Source organism: Euprymna scolopes, chromosome 22 (genome assembly GCF_053919585.1).
Source record: "Euprymna scolopes isolate OS-2025 chromosome 22, ASM5391958v1, whole genome shotgun sequence".
NCBI classification, from domain to species: Eukaryota; Metazoa; Mollusca; class Cephalopoda; order Sepiida; family Sepiolidae; genus Euprymna; species Euprymna scolopes.
The window spans coordinates 100,750,227-100,771,323 of NC_136503.1; the positions used below are offsets into that span (position 1 = coordinate 100,750,227).

The 21,097-nt window shown below is 32.6% G+C and overlaps 1 protein-coding gene across 1 annotated transcript in view; it reads left to right on the forward strand.

The window, feature by feature from the left end:
• LOC145243744 (uncharacterized) overlaps positions 1-21,097 on the forward strand; it is a 102,386-nt gene that overhangs the window by 69,202 nt on the left and 12,087 nt on the right. Inside the window, exons 8-11 of the mRNA XM_080106789.1 lie at positions 5,509-5,727; positions 11,494-11,594; positions 15,670-15,757; positions 19,956-20,319. Coding sequence (XP_079962915.1) covers positions 5,509-5,727; positions 11,494-11,594; positions 15,670-15,757; positions 19,956-20,319 — 772 coding nt within the window. The remainder of the gene's footprint in view (positions 1-5,508; positions 5,728-11,493; positions 11,595-15,669; positions 15,758-19,955; positions 20,320-21,097) is intronic.

A 21,097-nucleotide genomic window follows, 5' to 3' on the forward strand; every position in this document is an offset into this window, starting at 1 on the left:
TTTGTCTTTTTATTTAAATAATAATTTCAGGACTGTGAAACTGCATCCCGTAGGCAGCATGTAGCCCGTCGGAGTTCTGGTTGGTTGGTTGGTTGGTTGTTTTGTTTTACGGCATATCAACCCTTTTCAGGTTATTTAATGCCGAATCTGGTGATTTTGAAGAACGATTTTTTAATATAGTATATTTGTTTTTAAGTCGTATTCTATTTAACCCATAGTTGGGACCCTAACAGATACTACCACTCCGGGTCAGAGTGGACCTGGGAGCAATGGCAATTAAAGGGTGGCTCCACACTCCCTAAGGCCTGCAAGCTGGAGCCTCACCATCTGATATAGTTTAAGGTCATATCCAGGACCTCGGAGTTCTGTTTTACGATTGGTCAATCACTTACAGTAAATAATGCTCTTTTATTAAATGACATTTTGCAATGTTTATATACTCGATTGTCGGTTTCTAAAAATAAATGTGTGGAAAGAAAAGAACAGTGAAAGAGAGATGAGTGAAAATAAGTAATTGCAGTCATTTTTCTTTTACCTATTTATTTTGCAGTAAATTGTTTACTTACTGTTAATAGTATCTTAAATAGTGGAAATATTTTAATATTTCGGGAGAAATATCCTCTTCACAAAGCAAACGTCGCTTCATAAAATTAAAATATTCTTGTCTTATTTCAGTTTCCGGATAATAAGCATTATGTCCACTTATATTTGCACGATAATAAAAACGTTCAACTATGAAATGTTGATTTAATGTAGAAACGATTCATTAGATAGTGAAAATATATTGATATTTCGGTGAAAACCTCATAAATCAACGTCGCTTCAAAAAATTACAATATCATTTTTTTTATTTCAGTTTCCAGATGATAAACAATATATCCTCACTGTTATTTGCATAATAATAACATCTTTGAAAAGCATGAAAATGCTGAATTCGGAAATGTTGTTTAAATGTAGAAACGATTCATTTCATTCTATGGTAAGTTTTTTTTTGTTTTTTTTTGTTTTTGTTTTTACTTCCCTCTCCACGCACAAGTTTAATAATTTTACTCACATAGTACACGCATAATAAACGGATGTCTACTTTCACTTTCACTTTCTACTTGGTTTCAAAGATTTTACAAGAGCTCCAGACGCACATGGACAGCCACCACCTCATCGCAGGCGGAAGTTCATCTAGATTAGTGGTGACTATGTAAAAAAAATTAAATCTGGACAGAAAAGCTTGCGTATATATATATATATATATATATATATATATATATATATATATATATTGAGTAAGATGATTGATAACTTATAATTAAAAATTTAAATTAAAAATTAAAAATCGGTTTCACAAGGAAGAACAAACAAATCAATAAATTGTACGATCGTTTCGGAAACGATGATTTTATTGAGATAGACAATAAGTCTTAGAAATAATTTTATCATATAGTTTTTGAAACAAAGTCTCTTCATTAGCAAAAATATTGGGTGGGGTTTTTTTTTTAAAGACACCAAAAATAAAACTATTATTTTTAGATAAGGCAGGTGTATATTTTAATGGTTCGCCTTCTAAAAGTCGTAAGTATCATCGGCAAAGCACTCATTTTTAATTATAAATTATAAATTATAAATCATCTTACTCAATATTAAAATAGCTCTAGGATATATATGCCTATCGAGCTTTTTATATATCTGCATTGCAACGAGCACTGTTTTTTTTATTTTATTTGTATTAATTTACTAATACATTAAAATATGCTCTGCTCTTTGGACTGTTGCTCTAATCCCCTTAATATATATATATATATATATATATATATATATATATATATATATATATATATATATATGTGTGTGTGTGTGTGTGTGTGTATGTGTGTGTGTGTGTGCGCGCGTGCGTGTGTGTGTATGTATATGTATATATATTATTTATATACATTATTTTCAGAAGTTTAGATAAGATAAGCCATCGGTACCGGCGGTTTCAAACCTGCTAATAGGGAACAGTCTTAGGTCCCAATATCAATCTCTCTGTACCGATCTATCTCATCCGACTATAACCGGAAGTGGAAACATACACATATGTTACGAGATCTCATGCAAATCTCGTTTATAAAAAAAACTTAAATTTCAAATAATTAAATTTTAAAAGTTATCCGTTTGATATTTTGAACACCAGGGAAAAGAAAAAAAAAGAAAAAAAGAAATCTGGTATATATTTAATATGGATCTGTTATTAATAACTATAATAAATATGAACCTATTATCGCATCACTTATGAAAAACTTTATTTATTAATTCATTAAATTCATTTCTGTAACGGTTACGGACAGATGAGATAGATCGGCTAAGTATATATAATTATGTTGTGTGTGTATGTGTGTATTTTTTATTGAAAAAACTGGAACAAAAAATATAGAAGAAAAATAAAAAGACGTAGAAATAGAAAACTAATCAGAAAAAGAAAAGCAAAAATGTAAAAATTCAGGAGGAAAGGGAGTAGAAGAAGAAAAAAAGAAAAAAAACATAGGAAGAAAAATAGGACGGACAGGAAGATGAAAAAACAGATAATAAATAAATGTGTATGTGTATATGTATATGTATGTATATGTATAGGTCTTAAGGTTGTCACAACCGAAGGTGATAGTGAGGATAAGCTCCCTCTCCCTAAAAATTGCTCTCATGATGTGCGCCTCAAATAACCTCTAACAACCAAGTCCAGTTCCTGGCCTTCTCGTGTTGTTTCGCTACTAAGTCTGGCGAAACTGTCCATGCTAAGAAGGGGCAAAGGCGGTCCACTGGCGCCTTAAAACCAGTCACTTCGAGCATGTGGGGGTCATCAACTTTAGATGGTGGTTCACCTAGGAGAAGGCAACTCTGACTCAAAACCTCCGGGAAAAAGCTAAGGAAATAAACGCCAACAGAAAATCCGACCTAACTTTATATTGTCATCATCAGCAACTTCCATGGCGCAGTTATTGACAAGATGTGTCTTTGTCTTGGATACTTTGGCTTCACAGAGAAGTAGGTACTTCTGCACGAGCAACAGATATCCTTCTATATCACCTTGCCCAAGCTATGTAGCCCTACTCCTACATCATCGTCTTCCTGGAATTAATTTCTGGAAATTGTTTCTGGCAATTATTTCTAGAAATCATTGCTAAAAACATTTCTGGAATTCGTTTCTGGAAATCATTTCTTAAAAACATTTCGTGAATTCATTTCTGAAAATCATTTCTGGAAATTATTTCTACAAATCATTTCTGAAAACTATTCTACGGTTTGCTGCTGATTTCGAGCTGATTTACCATGGTTTGATGATGAAACTGATACTGTTGGCATTTTCATCTTGAAGCTAAAAATATTCTTTAATATATTATAATATATTATAATATATTAAAATATATTAGAACTTAAAGTGAGAGTTTCAAATTTATTTTCTCTATATTTAACTGGAAGCTTAGCATAAAAAGGAAACATTGAATTATATTTCCGAAATAAAATAAAACCACAAACTTGATTATACTCCTCCGTCAATAAAAAACACTCTTTTATTCTCTCCCGATAATAAAAATAAAATTCACTATTTTAATGCATTTTTGTAAACGAAATCATTCAAAATAAAATTTAGCGCAAAACTTTTCTTGAATTTATTTAATGCTCAGCCGAAGTAGCTCCAGTTCTCTCCAAACTCTACAACAAATGCCTTAATGAATCTTGCTTTCCGGGCTGTTGGAAAACTGCTTCTGTGGTACCAGTATTCAAGAATTCTGGCGAAAGAACTGACCCATCAAATTATCGCCCCATTAGCCTCCTCCCACTTTTTGCCAAAATATTAGAGACCATGCTCTAGTCCGTCACCTTACAGATGCTAAACTTCTGACTGACAAACAATATGGATTTAAACAAGCCCGTTCCACAGCAGACATCCTCACTGTAATCTCTGAACATATATACCATTCACTTGACAAGTGGGGGAGGGCAGAGCGGTAGCTCTAGATATATCCAAGGCTTTTGACAGGGTATGGCATGAGGGTTTCCTCAGGAACATTAGATCATACGGAATCACTGGTAGAATACTTAACATAATTAAATCCTTCTTAGATGAGAGAAAAATCCAGGTTGTCCTCGACGGTCGTACATCTAAACAATATGATATAAATACGGGAGTGCCTCAGGGGTCTATCCTTGGGCCTCCATTGTTCCTAATATTCATAAATGACCTCCCCGACAAAATTGCCTCTGAGATGGGTATATATGCTGATGACACCACACTCTATAACAGGCATGACAGGAAAACAAATGAACACAAATCTAATGAAATGGCAAAAACACTAGAGGATGACCTCCAATCTGTAGTGGAATGGGGACAAAAATGGATGGTCACATTCAATGCTGCCAAGACTAAACTGGTTTCCTTCAATAATTACAAGAAACCTTCTCTGCCACCAATAGCAATGGCCAGTGACTCCCTGTCTGAGAGTACATCTTTCAAACTGCTTGGCCTAACGATCACAGGAAACATGAATTGGAACAATTACATTGAAAGCGTTGCCAGGGCCGCTGCGAAGAAGGTAGGCTCTCTCTACTGTGCTAGAAAACTACTAACACCCGAAAGTATCTTGTACCTCTATAAGGCTACCATTCGCCCATGTATGGAGTATTGCTGTCATATTTGGGCTGGTGCATCTGCTACTAGTCTCTCACTCTTAGACAAGGCTCAAAAGAGAGTCGCCACCCTAATAGGCCCTGAACTGGCATCTAAGCTTCAGCCTCTGTCCCATCGTCTGCCTGTTCTACAAGTATTTTAATGGTGAATGCTCTGGCGAACTGCAGACACTTGTGCCCCCACGACATAGACACCCTCGACAAACTCGACAGGCAGCTAAATCCCACCCCCACACAGTAGAGATCCCTAGATGTAAAAGATCTTTCTACTCCAGTAGCACTAGACTCTGGAATTCCATTCCAGGTCCCTGCTTCCCCAACTGTACTGACATGCAGAAGTTCAAGTGTAACGTGAACCGACATCTTGCTGCCCAAATCCCAACATAGTGCCCCAGTAGTTGTTGCCCCTGATAGTAGCCCCTCTACACCAAAGTGGCAATGTGTCTTGTTTGGGGTGAAAATGTATTTTAAAAAAATTAAAAAAAAAAAAACATTTATTAGACTACTTATTTTTAACCAAAAGAAGAAGTCGATAATATCAGGAAGCAATTTCAACCCAACACCGTTTGCTGCTTTTTTTTTTAAGTCAAATATCGTTAAAATTTTACGGACTTCCCAGTCAGCATTTTCGAACAGTTGCTATCCATTAATAACCCATCTACATATTTCGTGATAATATACAATATAAAGATCTATATTAATTTGAAAGCATATAAAAACAAACGCAACCAAAAATGATACAATGCAATGTTTTTAATTTGCAAAAGAAATGTTTAAAAGCTATTGTTATAGAAATATGATAAACTTTTTTAATTTTTATTTTTAAGCTAAAATTGTTCCTTTTTCTTTTAGTCGAATGTCGTTGGAATTTTACGAACTTCCCAATCAACATTTACGAACAGTTGCTATCCAGCCTTTGAAGTTGCGACAATCCATGAAGGATTTGCTAACTCAACAGCAACAACAATCGCAAGATGGCGACCGGATACAAACCTGGTTGTCAAAAGTGATTTCTTCCCCAACAAGAATTATGGACTTGGAAATGCTACTATAAAAATCGGTACACGTGCGGTGAGTTTCATCATATTTTCTCTTTAAAAATCATTTTACATTTGATGCAGTGAATAAAGAAATTCTTTTTGCATGAGTGTGAGACTATATGCTTCATCTCGTCAACAAAGATCGCAAATCCCAACGCTGTAGTTTTCTTTTCTTTCAAAATCTATTCTGGCCGTGTTGTCATCTCTCACAATTGCAACTCCCAAAAGAGCAAACACTGTTGTTTTGAAGTTGCAACAATCCATAAATAAATTGTTAATTTAACCGCAACAACAATCGCAAGATGTTGACCGGATACAAATGTGGTTGTCAGGAATTAATGATTTATTCCCTGACAGGAAGTATGGACTTGGAAATGCTAATATAAAAATTGTGACACTTCCGGTGAGTTTCATCATAACTTTTCTCTTTAAAGAAATCATTTGCAACTATTTTTACATTTTATGCAGTGAATAAAGAAATTATGTCTATACGAGTGTGAGACCATATGCCCCCCTCTCGCTCGATAACAATCGCTGACCTCAATGCTGTTTGCCGTGCTCTTCTTCTCTTCCATTTTCTAATCTGGCTGTGTCATCGTCTATCAAAGTTGCAACTGCTAGGAGGGCAAACATAGTATATGAGGTATACGCGTTTTTTGTGATCGATGCTCGTGCATCGTCTAGTGGTTTGAATTATAAGGACAGTTACTTTTCTTTATACAAGGAGTGTTTGTATGTGTCGATCTGTTATGTGTATATTTAATAGTCGTTGTATGTGTATGTGGGTGTTTTTACATATTCACAACAATAACGAACGGAACAATAAACGGACAGTCTTTAACAATGACGAATAACACCCGACAGGCCACATACCTTATTCATTGTCTCCCTCTCCTCTGGCGGCAGGCATCTGAAATTGTAGCAGTAATTCTTCTAATGCGCTCACCTCCAAAAGAGAGAAAGTTTGTTGTGCTTGCTGTCAGCACACAGGGGATGGGAGCGAAAGAAGAGACAGAAGAAGAAGAAGCGGTAGACGTGGTTGGTTTTATGTGAAAGAGGGTGAGACTAACCGCAAGAATTCCCGAGATTTGAGAGGAATAAACGAATGAACTCGGAGTGATAGGCGACTGTCCTTTTGCTTAAGTAGGAAAAACGGTGTGAGGAGAGAAAAGTCCCGCCCAAAGAATGTTCCGGCTCAAGGTGAGAAAGAAAGTGAGGGTGGAGGGCCCAGCAGTTTTCAAGCTATTTCGGCGTACAAATGGCAGGCGAAGCATTTGATATCCGTCTTATTCCTGAATTCAATGACATCTCGCCTGATCACACAATGTCCAAATTGTAGGAACAGGTGGAACTGGTGTGTGAAATGTGTGGGTTTGACAATGTTGAGCGTGTTTTACCACTCAGGCTAGAGGTGGCGCGCTGTCTGTATAGCGGAGATTAACCCATGACCAAAGGAAGGATTTAAAGCAAGTAAAACGAGCCCTCCTCGTGGCATATGACAATTTGGCGTTCTGGGGAAACTGTCGATGAATGCCTGGGTGACCTGCAGGATCTTATGCGGTTAATAGAAGAAACCCCCTCTGATCGATGGCTCAGTTGCGCTTTCGTGTCAGGACTCTCAAGTTCTGTTAAACAACAGTTGCAAGTATCTTCCAAAATGAAACGGATGACCCTAACCCTAACCCTGACCCTGACCCTGCAGCAAATTCTTGCGAGTTCCCGGGTTCTTATGACAGAGGAAGCAGAAGTGGAGGAACTTGTCGCTGCAGAATTCTTCCTCATTTACCTGTGGACCAACCTTCAACCTTTACCAGTAGGATGCAGTTACAATCGGTGTCACAAGTGCGGAGGTCCCAATTACTTTGCCAGAGACTGCCGGCAGCCCGGGGGCAAAGCAGGCAGGGTGCTTCCAGAGATATACTGTTATCAATGCAAGAAGCAAGGACATGTGGCATCAAGGTGTCCGGGAAACGAGACAAGGGGCGAGAGGCCAATACAACTCTCTCCCCACATAAACTAGAAGAGGTACTCCCCGTGGTAAAGATAAAAATTGACGGCTAGATCGGATAGCGTTGGTGGATTTTGGCTTCTCATCATCGGTTGTAAATGGGTTCTTATGTCAACCCAAAATACGAAAGAATACCACAATTCTGACGGCAGGACTGAAGTGTCTGTTAAGCCATCGTGTTGACAGCATAACATTAACATTAGCCAACAGGAATCCTCTGAAGACTGACGTACTGGTGGTGGACTGCAAACCATTGGTGTTTGACCTCCTTCTGGGGATGCACGTTATCAAGAAATTTGGCAGCGTACATATTGATAAGGGAGGCAAGGCACATTTTGTTGGGACAGCTATCCTTTTGGTGTGACCATTCAGATGGACCAACCCAACTTTCGTGCGGGATTCGACCAACGCACCAAAATCTGGACCGTGTTGTGGAAGTGGTCCGGTGATCAACCACAACAAAATTGATACAATTGAGTGCCAGAATATAACATCCCCGCGAAAGCCCGCGGAGACTATGATAATGAGCTACAGATCTGGATTAATAATGGATTGTTGGTTCCGTACCCAAAGAAGGAACTGGGGCCCCCAAGGGTCTGATCTCACTAACGGCGGCCATTCACCAGAACCAACAAAAGGTGAGAACAGTGCTCGACTATCAGGAGTTGAATAAATATTTAGACCTTTTTACGGCCCGTGCAGACATATCTAATCTAAGATCTGAAAATGAAATCGTATGTAAGACTAGTGAGACACCTCGTTATCCTGAAAAGAAGGAATTCAAGGGGAGACACATTCCATTAAAATACTTGTAAAACAGGTGATACAGCATTGAACCAATAGAACAGGGGTTGGGGCTTAGTTGACAGCGCGGGACCTATTAGACGAGAGACACTTTTATGGACACTGTCCAGAAAGGAGAAACTATTGGTAGAAAACCAAAGTTCACCAAAGAATTCTCAAAAGAATCTTGGCTAAGTCCCTTAAAAGAGAAACCGTTAAAAGAAAGGTTGATCAGGAGGCCGCAGTAAAAGAGGGGTCGTTACTTTAACATAGAACTGAAAAGTTCAATAAGAAATATTCCAACTCAATCAATAATAATCTTGACTCGTGGTATCGGAAATCAGCAATGACAGTTCAAAAAAGCAATCGATCGAACAAAAGATCTGGCATTAAAATCGTACGTTAGAAAAGATTCACGAGGGCAAGAACTTTACAGAATAAAAACAAAAACATGTAGTGATTTTTTTGACAAAGGGCAGAGGACTGCTCGAAATATCAAAATAAAAAAAACGATAAATTAAAAAAATGCAACAACATAGTTTCAATGCTTCTGTTGATTTAATACGTCGAGCCTTTCTGTTTGTGGCTTGATAAAACTTCTCAAATGCACTTTTCGTGTTTTAGTCAAAATCGGACTGTTCCAAGTTTAATCAGAATTTTGTAATTATCAATTCTCGATACTTATCGGAGGCATTCCGATGCAAAACTTATTTAAGATCATTCCCAGACAGATGGAATACATTTGTGTGCAATCTCACAGAAATCGGTTCAGTCATTTCAGAATCCATAGGAAATTAACTCACCCACACAGTGTCGCTTTTCTATAAGTAAATATATAGGTGTATGTTTCTAAATATATGGGATATTTAGTCAAATCAAATCAAAGAAATTTAATAAAACAATGAGTTACAGAGAATTGAATTAATATGTTTTTTTCTATAATATCTTCTTATAACAGATTGTTGGTTGGTTGGTTGGTTGGTTGTTTTACGGCATATCAACCCTTTTCGGGTTATTTAATGCCGAATCCAAAGATTTTGAAGAAAAACTTTTTTAATAGAATATATTTGTTGTTTTCACGTCGGTTTCTATTTAACCCATAGTTGGAATCCTAACAGGTACTACCACTCCGGGTCAGAGTGGACCTGGGAGCAATGGTAATTAAAGGGTGGCTCCACACTCCCCAAAGCCCACAAGCTGGGGCCTCACCACTGGATATAGTTTAAGGTCATATCCAGGACCGCAAATTAGGGAGTGTGCTCGAAAAGAAAAAGGAAAAAAGGCACCACATGTTGGAGCAGAAGGAAAGTCTGCGTCGAGGAAAATGGACGTGTAAAGTCGAGGCTAAAATAGACATGTGACAACAAGTAACGGTAATAAAACCATTTGTTAAAAATTATAATTTATTTTGTTTGTTTTCACTGCAACGTTACATATGAGCGTCCTTTCCCAGCGTGTTGATTAACAGAACAAACAGAAGTTAAAAAGAGGATCGGAAATAAGATGGATAATGGTGTGACAGTGACTAAGACAAAAGACCGGACATAGGATTTCCGATTTTGTCCATAAATTTAAGAATGGAGACTACTAGTTTTATGGATAGTTTCTAACAATCTTGAGTTGATGTCAGTTGACGACTGCTGGGTGATCTGGGTCGATCAAAGGAGAACAGTTGACATTAGCGTTTAGAGCAGTCGTTCCCAACTTTTTTTCATTGCTGCACACTATTGGATTTTTTAAATGTTCGCACGACACCCATCACAAAATATATTCTACTCATAAAGCTGTTGTACAATAAAATAATGTAAAAACAAGAAATGATATAAAGAGAATTTTGATTCATATAAATATTTGGTAAAGAATAATAATGTTACAGTTGTGCCTGGTGTTTTTTCACTATTGCAGCAATATGTAAGCAAATATAAGAAAGACACGCCGCAACCTTATGAACCAAAAACTCATTTAGGCGCCAAAGCAAACTAAAAAAGTTCTCTTATTTATTTTTATGTTTTAAAGTGTTTTATTTTTTTATTTTTTATTTTTTATTTTTTTATTTTTATTTTTTTAATTTTTTATTTTTTATTTTTATTTTTTTAATTTTTTATTTTTTTTAATTTTTTTTTTTTAAATTTTTAATTTATTAAATTTTTTATTTTTTTAATTTTTTATTTTTAATTTTAAATTTTTTTAATTTTTACTTTTTTTAATTTTTAATTTTTTTAATTTTTGATTTTTTTAATTTTTTATTTTTTTAATTTTTTAATTTTAATTTTTATTTTTTTAATTTTTTATTTTTTTAATTTTTTATTTTTTTAATTTTTTATTTTTGTAATTTTTTATTTTTTATTTTTTTAATTTTTAATTTTTTTAATTTTTTATTTTTTTAATTTTTTATTTTTAATTTTTTATTTTTTAATTTTTAATTTTTTAATTTTTTTATTTTTAATTTTTAATTTTTTTAATTTTTAATTTTTTTAATTTTTTTATTTTTTTAATTTTTGATTTTTGTAATTTTTAATTTTTTTAATTTTTGGATTTTTAATTTTTTTAATTTTTAATTTTTTTAATTTTTTTATTTTTTTAATTTTTTATTTTTGTAATTTTTAATTTTTAATTTTTAATTTTTTTAATTTTTTTATTTTTTTAATGTTTTATTTTTTTAATTATTTATTTTTTTATTTTTTTAATTTTTTATTTTTTTAATTTTTATTTTTTTATTTTTTTATTTTTTAATTTTTTATTTTTTAATTTTTAATTTTTTAATTTTTTATTTTTTAATTTTTTTATTTTTTTTTTTTTAATTTTAATTTGTTTATTTTTTATTTTTTTTAATTTTTAATTTTTTTTTTTTTTTAATTTTTTATTTTTATTATTTTTTTATTTTTTTAATTTTTTATTTTTCATTTTTTTATTTTTTGTATTTTTTATTTTTTAATTTTTTTAAATTTTTAATTTTTAATTTTTTTAATTTTTTATTTTTTTAATTTTTTATTTTTTTTTTTACAGTACTCGCCTTACGTCATGAAATTGACACCTGAGAAAAATTCCGGGTTTGAAGGATTTGCTGTGGACATTTTAAAAGAATTGAGTCGCCAGATGAATTTCAGGTAAATTGGTTTATGATTTGATAAAAGTTTTATTGGTGTTACAAGCAAAGGGGAATTAAGTTTAATAAGAACACAATTAAAGTCTCTTACTCTACTATGCCTAATCTTCATCAGAAAATAATTAGCTCTAAAAATAAGAAAATTAGTAAACTACAAAATACAACTATACAAAATACATCGGACTGTAACTGTAGAAGAAAAAATAAATGACCCCTACAAGGCTCATGTAAAATTAAAAATGTTATCTATAGCTGCACAGTATCAAAAACTCCAAATATACAAGAACCTATCAGCAGCCATAACTCAACTACCAGATTAAATAATAACACCAACTTAAATCAATCTACAGATCAATTACTAATCAACCCACCACATTATAATCCAACAATAGACCTAACGGAAAATAATCATAATAATCAAGAGGTAATATATATTGGTTCCACATCTGGCCCAATAAAACATAGAATTTCAACGCACAAACATTCTTTTAAAAATAACTCTCTATCAAACCAAACTACTCTATCCAACTATATTTGGCAACTAAAAAATAGCAATATTTCTTTCAACTTAAAATGGCAAATAATTGAGACTTCCAAATCATATAAACCAGGAGATAAATTTTGTACACTATGTACAAAAGAAACCCTAAAAAATTTTAAATATGAAGATATAAAAAGCACAACCAAACTAGTAAATTCAAGACACGAGCTTCTAACATGTAATAATAAACGTTGGTTTAAATTTAATAAATATAAACCACATTAAATCATTAAAAATTACTCATTAGTAAAAATAGATTACAATTTTTTTTTTTTTAATAAATTAAGTTAGACCAATTACCGCCCTTAGACCCGTAAATCAAATAATAAATAAAGCCAATAACACATGACAATTATCTCCCCTTAAAAACTTGCAAAATAAATATTCTCTCTATATATATTAACTGTAGCGTCTTTAAATCAAAATACGCTAACGGAAACAATTTACTGCACGAGCGTCGCCCTTTTAAAATTCATCATTCAATAAAATAAAAAGCTATAGCAAACATCTAAATGACTACTTTAAACACAGTTCCTGATTTCAAAAAACGAAAAATTAAAAGGTAACTATCTCTATATATTTTTAAAGCAAATTTATTATGTACATTCAAAAATATATATTTTTCTCTACTTATTTCTATCTCTAACCCATATTAATTTTCTTATAAATTTTAAATCCAGACCTTTTATTTCAATTTTTCAGATTCATCTGCCTTACTTTTAATGCTAGGTTTATTTATGGTGTCTTTTAAATTCAATAAAAACCCTTCAAAATTTGCTGATAAGGAGACCTTGCTTACCAAAAAACTATATATAATTATTCTACATAACTTGATGTATACCACAATAAAAAGCATTGTTTTCCGAAACGATCGTACAGATAATTGATTTTGTTGTTGTTCCTTCTTATGAAACGGATTTTTAATTTAATTAAAATTTGATTTTTAAATTTTAAATTATAAATCACATTATTTAATATATATATATATATATATATATATATATATATATATATATATATATATATATATATATATATATATACTAGCGGGGAATCCCGGCGTTGCCTAGGATGGAATGTTGAATGAGGATAAATACTATGCAATTTTTCGTTATTCTCAAACACAGTTTTAGTTCCTTTGTTTTTACTAACTTCTTCCTCACGTTTCAATTTCTAATATAATCGCGATGTTGGCAGGCCTTAGAGCTTGCAAGCTTACATATTTATATATACTAGCGGGACTCATTCATATGTAATATATTGATGTTGGCATTCTGTAGATGTTCAGCGTAAATGGAGACACTGATATTATTGTAGCCTTTTTGTTAAAACTGCAAAAGTATTTATCTAAGCTAGCGGGGACGCCCGGTAAAGCCCGGTCGTAAAATACGCGTAAATATGCTATTTTAATGATTGCAGATTTCGTATATATTATTATAGAGTTAATGTTCTATCGAATTTTATATTTTATTAAGTTATGATTTCAAAAATTAAAAAAATATATCCATATCACTTCGAAACCGAAATAAAAACTTATGAAAAAAATGTATCTATATATATATAAATATAACTTGAGTTCCTTCAGCCATAATCGAAACCGAAACCAAAACTTATGACGAATTCCTGGTAAAATTATTTATGACAAGAAATAAAACATAACAATTTAACGACCCGGATGTAAGCGTCTCACACAAAAGAACACACACGCTATCGTAGTTATATATATAGATTATATAGTTTTATTTTACATCATTAAATCATTACATTATTTCATATTATATTTTATTATATTTTAGAATTATAAATGTTATATATTCTTATCTTTATTATATTTGTATATTAGTTGTAAGCGCAAATTAATCCTGATATATTTTTGAAGATTTTAGCTGTTTAGATGCGAATTCTGTTTATGTTACAGGACATTTATGCAGTTATTATAATGAAATGTTTGTCTTGTGTTGTAATGTCTCCATTTTTTTGTAATATCTCTTTTTTTTGTAATGTCTCCTTTTTTTGTAATGTCTCTTTTTTGTAATGTCTCCTATTTTGGAATGTCTTTTTTTGTAATGTCTCTTTTTTTTGGAATGTCTTTTTTGTAATGTCTCCTTTTTTTTATAATGTCTCTTTTTTTTTGGAATGTCTTTTTTGTAATGTCTCCTTTCTTTGTAATGTCTGCTTTTTTGGGGGAATGTCTCTTTTTTTGTAATGTCTCCTTTTTTTTGGAATGTCTTTTTTTGTAATGTCTCCTTTTTTGTAATGTCTCCTTTTTTTGGAATGTCTTTTTTGTAATGTCTCCTTTTTTGTAATCTCTCCTTTTTTTGGAATGTCTCTTTTTTTGTAATGTCTCCTTTTTTTGGAATGTCTTTTTTTGTAATGTCTCCTTTTTTTGTAATGTCTCTTTGTTGTAATGTCTCCTTTTTTGTAATGTCTCCTTTTTTTGTAATATCTCTTTTTTTATAATGTCTCTTTTTTTGTAATGTCTCTTTTTTGTAATGTCTCCTTTTTTTATAATGTCTCTTTTTTGTAATGTCTCTTTTTTTGTAATGTCTCCTTCTTTTTGTATTGTCTTTTTTGTAATGTCTCTTTTTTTTGTAATGTCTCCTTTTTTTATAATGTCTCTTTTTTTTTGGAATGTCTTTTTGGTAATGTCTCCTTTTTTTGGAATGTCTCATTTTTTTATAATGTCTCTTTATTTGTAATGTCTCCTTTTTTTGTAATGTCCCTTTTTTTGTAATGTCTCCTTTTTTGGAATGTCTTTTTTTTGTAATGTCTCTTTTTTTGGAATGTCTTTTTTTTAATGTCTCTTTTTTGTAATGTCTCTTTTTTGTAATGTCTTTTTTTGTAATGTCTCTTTTTTTGGAATGTCTTTTTTTGTAATGTCTCTTTTTTTGTAATGTCTCTTTTTTGTAATGTCTCCTTTTTGTAATGTCTTTTTTGTAATGTCTCCTTTTTTTGGAATGTCTCATTTTTTGTAATGTCTCTTTTTTTTGTAATGTCTCTTTTTTTATAATGTCTCCTTTTTGGAATGTCTTTTTTTATAATGTCTCATTTTTGTAATGTCTCCTTTTTTTGGAATGTCTCTTTTTTGTAATGTCTCTCTTTTTTGTAATGTCTCTCTTTTTTGTAATGTCTCTTTTTTGTAATGTCTCCTTTTTTGTAATGTCTCTTTTTTGTAATGTCTCCTTTTTGGAATGTCTTTTTTAATGTCTCTTTTTTTGTAATGTCTCCTTTTTTTTGTAATGTCTCTTTTTTGTAATGTCTCCTTTTTGGAATGTCTTTTTTTTTAATGTCTCTTTTTTTGTAATGTCTCCTTTTTTTGGAATGTCTCTTTTTTGGAATATCTCTTTTTTTGTAATGTCTCTTTTTTTGTAATGTCTCTTCTTTTTTGTAATGTCTCCTTTTTTGTAATGTCTCCTTTTTTTGGAATGTCTCTTTTTTATGTACCTTTTTTTGTAATGACTCTTTTTTTTCTTTTTCTTTTTTTTTTTTTGATGCGCAAAAGACATTTCTTTGTTTCTTTTTGTCTTCTTTTTAGTTTTTCCTGGCGCGAACCGGAAGACGGACAATTTGGAATGCTTATAAATGGCACATTCACGGGACTTGTAGGTCAGCTCGAGAAACGGGTAAATCTATGCAGACATAATTATAATTAACCCTAGGTGTCTACGTTTTGAAGATCGACTGAGCTCCTCTTGCTAGTTCATCTTTTTAAAACATTCGCAACAAAAACTCTACTTTCTATACGAAAGACATACTTCTTTCATGACCATAACGTGAGGCCGAATTTCCATGAACAGAATTTCTTTTCTTATAAATTCAAGACTGCGAAACATATTACTACAAAACTGCGTCTCTTCAAACTGCAAAATGGTCGTCTTCGAATCCAATGTTTTTTAATATGTTATAATCTGTCCTAATATCATTTTGCATTAGAAAAAAAAAACAATTTTAATAATTCACACAATAAGAGCCATTGCCAATATACACATGAAGAAGGCCAGATATTATATCGACCGAAACGTTCTGAGAATAACATCCAAGATAAGAACAATAGTTCGAACATATATATATATATATATATATATATATATTATTACTTCATTAAATCACATAAATTTATAATTTTATGTGTAAATTTATCAGTATTTACTTCAACAGTGCTCAATACATAGGTAGAGCTAGATAGTAAGTTATGAAAATATATATGGCAATTAAACTACACCGAATAAATCGCTTAAGACTGACGAATTCTCACGAGAATGAAACGCGAAATATTCTGTGTCGCTTAATTGCCATATATATTTTCACAATTGACTGTATATATATATATATATATATATATATATATATATATATATATATATATATATATATATATATATATATATTAGCAGGTCGCCCGTCGTTGCCCGGTAGTAAGATACTCATAAATATTATATTTTAATTCATACAGAAACTGAGACATGTGCATATGCCAGTATGTTTTTTTTCTAAAAAGTGCACTTCTTGCAAGTAAAAATAAAACATACTCCAGCTGAGATCGAAACCAAAACCTAAAGACACTGAGTCAAGTACGATAACCATTAGCCCAGCTTGACACGTACTTTAAAATGTGTTTTCAAACACCTTTATTCTTAATATCAGTGCATGTCCATTCGTGAAACAGTTGACAAACAGATAAAACTCCGATGATCCTTACTTAACAATTTTTAATTTCTGACATCTTAGCAGCCCTTTTTCCGAATGAAAACTGATTTAAAAGTTTTTCATAAGTCAGAATATCCTATATACCTAATTTCAAGTCCGTAGATCTTAAATTCGTGGTGTACATATGTTCAGAAGTATCACTGCACCCATTCTCACTTTTATAGATATATAGATAATACAATATATAACAAATACTGATCCAACGGGTCACGTGTGATCTTACTATTCTCTGTGTTTTCATGCCCTGTTTCCTCTACTATGTTTTTTTTTCTTATCTGTCTTTATAAAAGGATGATTGTAAACCAATATTAAAATTAAGAGCATACATATGTAATACAACATATAATGAATACTGATCCAACGGGTCACGTGTGATCTAACTTTTCTTTTTCTTATTTGCCTTTTACTGTTCTCTCATTTGAAAAGTGCCGATTCATAAATAACAACTCGTACGTCTGATACATCAACTGATCTAATAATTTCTCTTTTATAAATTAACTAGCGGGGGGTAACCGGCGTTGCCCGGGTGTTTGGAGGTGTGTGTGTTAAAAAAAAAAGAAAATTTTTAGTAGGAAGATAGGATTGAACCCCGTAGCCTTGACGCGGAAACAAAAGCCAACCACTTAACCATCTCGGCCACGAGTGAGAGAAATTGGTTATCGTGTTAAGTTAAGGGTTATAAAGTGAGTGAAAGAGGTTTGATTGAGAGGTAGATGCTTAATGAGGTCATCACAGGAGCGTTACAATGACGTGGCAGTATTTTATTTACTGCGGGGCAGTTTTTGAGGTTTGTTTACTTTGTTTAAATGCGGGGCGGTTTTCACTTCCCCAAGATGCTGGTGTGTGTGTGGTGGGTGGGGGGAACCAGCTTCCCATTTAAAGGGGGTTGTCCAAATTGAATAGCAATTGTCTGATATAAGAAGACACTCCACATTGATCAAAAGCTGGTTGCTTTCTGGACGTTCTGACGCGAAAGCCGAGAACACGCAACGTTTCAATTTAGTTTCACTTTATTTATATTAAAAAGTCGACCAAACAGGCGACACGGTGAAATAGCGCAATTTTTTATAAACGTCGATGTAAATTAATCTAGATGCGACGCACGTTCCCAAATTCTAGATATTATAAACACTTCTAAGTGATAGTAACTCCCCCTCCCCCGAGAATGGCGGCGAAAAAAGCCTTTGCTAGACATACATAAAATGATCACACACATTTTACCTTTTATATATATAGACTAGACTGGTTGCCCGGATGTTTGGAGGTGTATGTTGAGCAAAAAAAAAAGTGGAAGTAGGCAGGCAGGCTTGAACCCGTTAATGTGGAGAGAGGTGTTAAAAAATGGTAGTAGTATGAGGAGTGAATCAAAACAGGGTGATGAGAGGTGTTAAAAAAAGTGGAAGTAGGCAGGTAGGATCGAACCCGTGGCGTGAAAGCAGAAAGAAAGTGAAAGAAAATCTGACGTCTTAGCCGCGAACGGAAGTCAAAGGTATGGAAATTAACCAAAGTTACTCGAACGCTAAATTGTTAAAATGTCAGCGAAAAAAATCGATCCCTCCTCGGCCGAGTTTGGGGTAAAGGAATTAATGTTTTGGGGCCAATCTTTTCGATATTTGTCATCTGAGAAGACGAGCTTTACAATGATATCAATCTTGTTATGATCCATTGCCTCTGTCAAAAGTTTTTGCGAGACATACATACATGCATACATATATGCATACATACATATATACATACATGCATACATATATACATACATACATACATACAAATATACATACATGCATACATATATGCATACATATATACATACATATATACATACATATATATATATATATACATATATACATACATACATATATACATACATGCATATATACATACATATATATATACATACATATATACATACATATATAGATACATGCATACATATATATAAATACATACATATATATATATATATACATACATATATATATATACATACATACATATATATATACATACATATATACATACATATATATATACATACATACATATATACATACATATATATATATATACATACATACATATATACATACATATATATACATACATACATATATACATACATACATATACATACATACATATATATATACATACATACATATATATATACATACATACATATATATACATATATATACATACATATACATACATACATATATATACATACATACATATATATATACATACATACATATATACATATATATATACATATATATATATACATACATATATATACATACATACATATATACATATGATGATTGCAACGTCTCTTGTCAGACGAGTGCCACCCCCTCAGACATTTAAAATTCATGAGCCCAAATGCCTTAGAGAGTATCTATACAAAGATGATGTTACAGAGTCTTAGCTTTGTACGACAGCTAAGTCTCTCTCTCAGTTCAAAATGTTGAGATCCAGCAACAAGCAAGAGCAAGATAGCCAGCAACAAATTCAACTGCAGACCGGCTTAATGCGGGTACTGGTCTCCCGCTTTAAGGTTTTTTCAAATCAGAGATTTGCTTCTCCTAGAAAGGTTGCCTTCACCACGGCTTACGGGAGCCCTCTCTACCCCAATACACACATATATACACACACACACACACACACACACACACAAATATACACGGTGCTAGTTGGCCGTTGACCCAGAAAAAGAGTTCATTCGCCCTTTGGAAGGTCTTGTTTTTAATCCTTCAGGGAGACTAGCTACCCTCCTCACCAAACAAGTCTGGTGGGGGAACCAGTTTAGTCGCCGGTGACCCGACCATGAGGCAGGTAGTACTGGGTTACATGGTACCAGTAGCATATGACATGACCTGACATAATGATATATATACATATATATATATACATACACACATATATACATACATATATACATACATACATATATATACATAAATACATATATACATACATACATATATATATACATACATACATACATACATACATACATTTAAACAGGCATATGAGATTTATATTATATATTCGTTTTTTTTTGTTTTGTAAATACAAAACATTTTATTCCTTTTTGTTTTGTAGGAAGTTGATTTGGTTGTGGCTCCCTTGACGATAACTTACAGTCGATCCAGAGTAGTTGATTACACGTACCCGTTCACGGAGGAAGGCTTAGCGATGCTTATCAAGAATCCAATTGATTCGTCAAAACTCGACCTGTTCAAAGTCTTTCGCGCCTTCAGTCTGACCACATGGCTGTCATTCATCATCGCCATCGTCGTCGTCTCGCTCTCCCTGACCATCATCGACGGCTTCAAACGAATGTCAGGTTCTCACAACACGATCAGAGGTTTCCCCGACAATCGGATGGATAAGAATCCTTGCCTTTTCTTCAACCTCAACTGGAAAGAGACATTATGGTCTATCTACACGATGCATTTATTCCAAGGTAAGATTGGCATGCCTATTATTGATATAAAAGAGTGAAATCAGATTCGATATGAAATTTTGATCATCCTACAAAATAAAATTTAAATTGCAATCGACTGCATCGATTACATCCAATATCCAAACAAATATTTCCTTCGGTAAAAGATATTTTATAATAATCATCTCTACTATTACATAAAAAGAACTGAGTTCGTTCCTTACGGTCTAGCTACACGATGCATTTATTCCAAAAGTTTATATTATCTATATAATAGAATAAAATCAGCTTCTTTGTGGATTTTGATCATACTACAAAATCAATATTTGATTCTGATTATCCAACCACTCACGGCAATTATCGTTCTGTTACTTTATTTTAAGGAATAAAATGTTAACTAAAATCAATTTCATCGATTACAATTGAGTAACGATTAGTCCCCGATTTCTATTGGCTTCGTTTCCTAATAATATATGACAATTGAACAGATAATACTGTTATCATTTATCTTTTTGTCCGGAGGGTTAGAGAGAGATATTGTGCATCATCATCATCATCATCATCATCATCATCATCATCATCATCATCATCATCATCATCATCGGCATCGGCATCGGCATCGTCATCATCATCATCATCATCATCATCAAATAGTGTGATATATTGCCATAGCTTTCTTTACAGTTACACAGACAGTAGGTTACAGTTTATTTCTGCCCGTGCAGTGCTCATACTGGGCGATTGTCCTGACCATTATACCCAGATGTATATTCTGTCTAGCACAACGAAATACGAAACC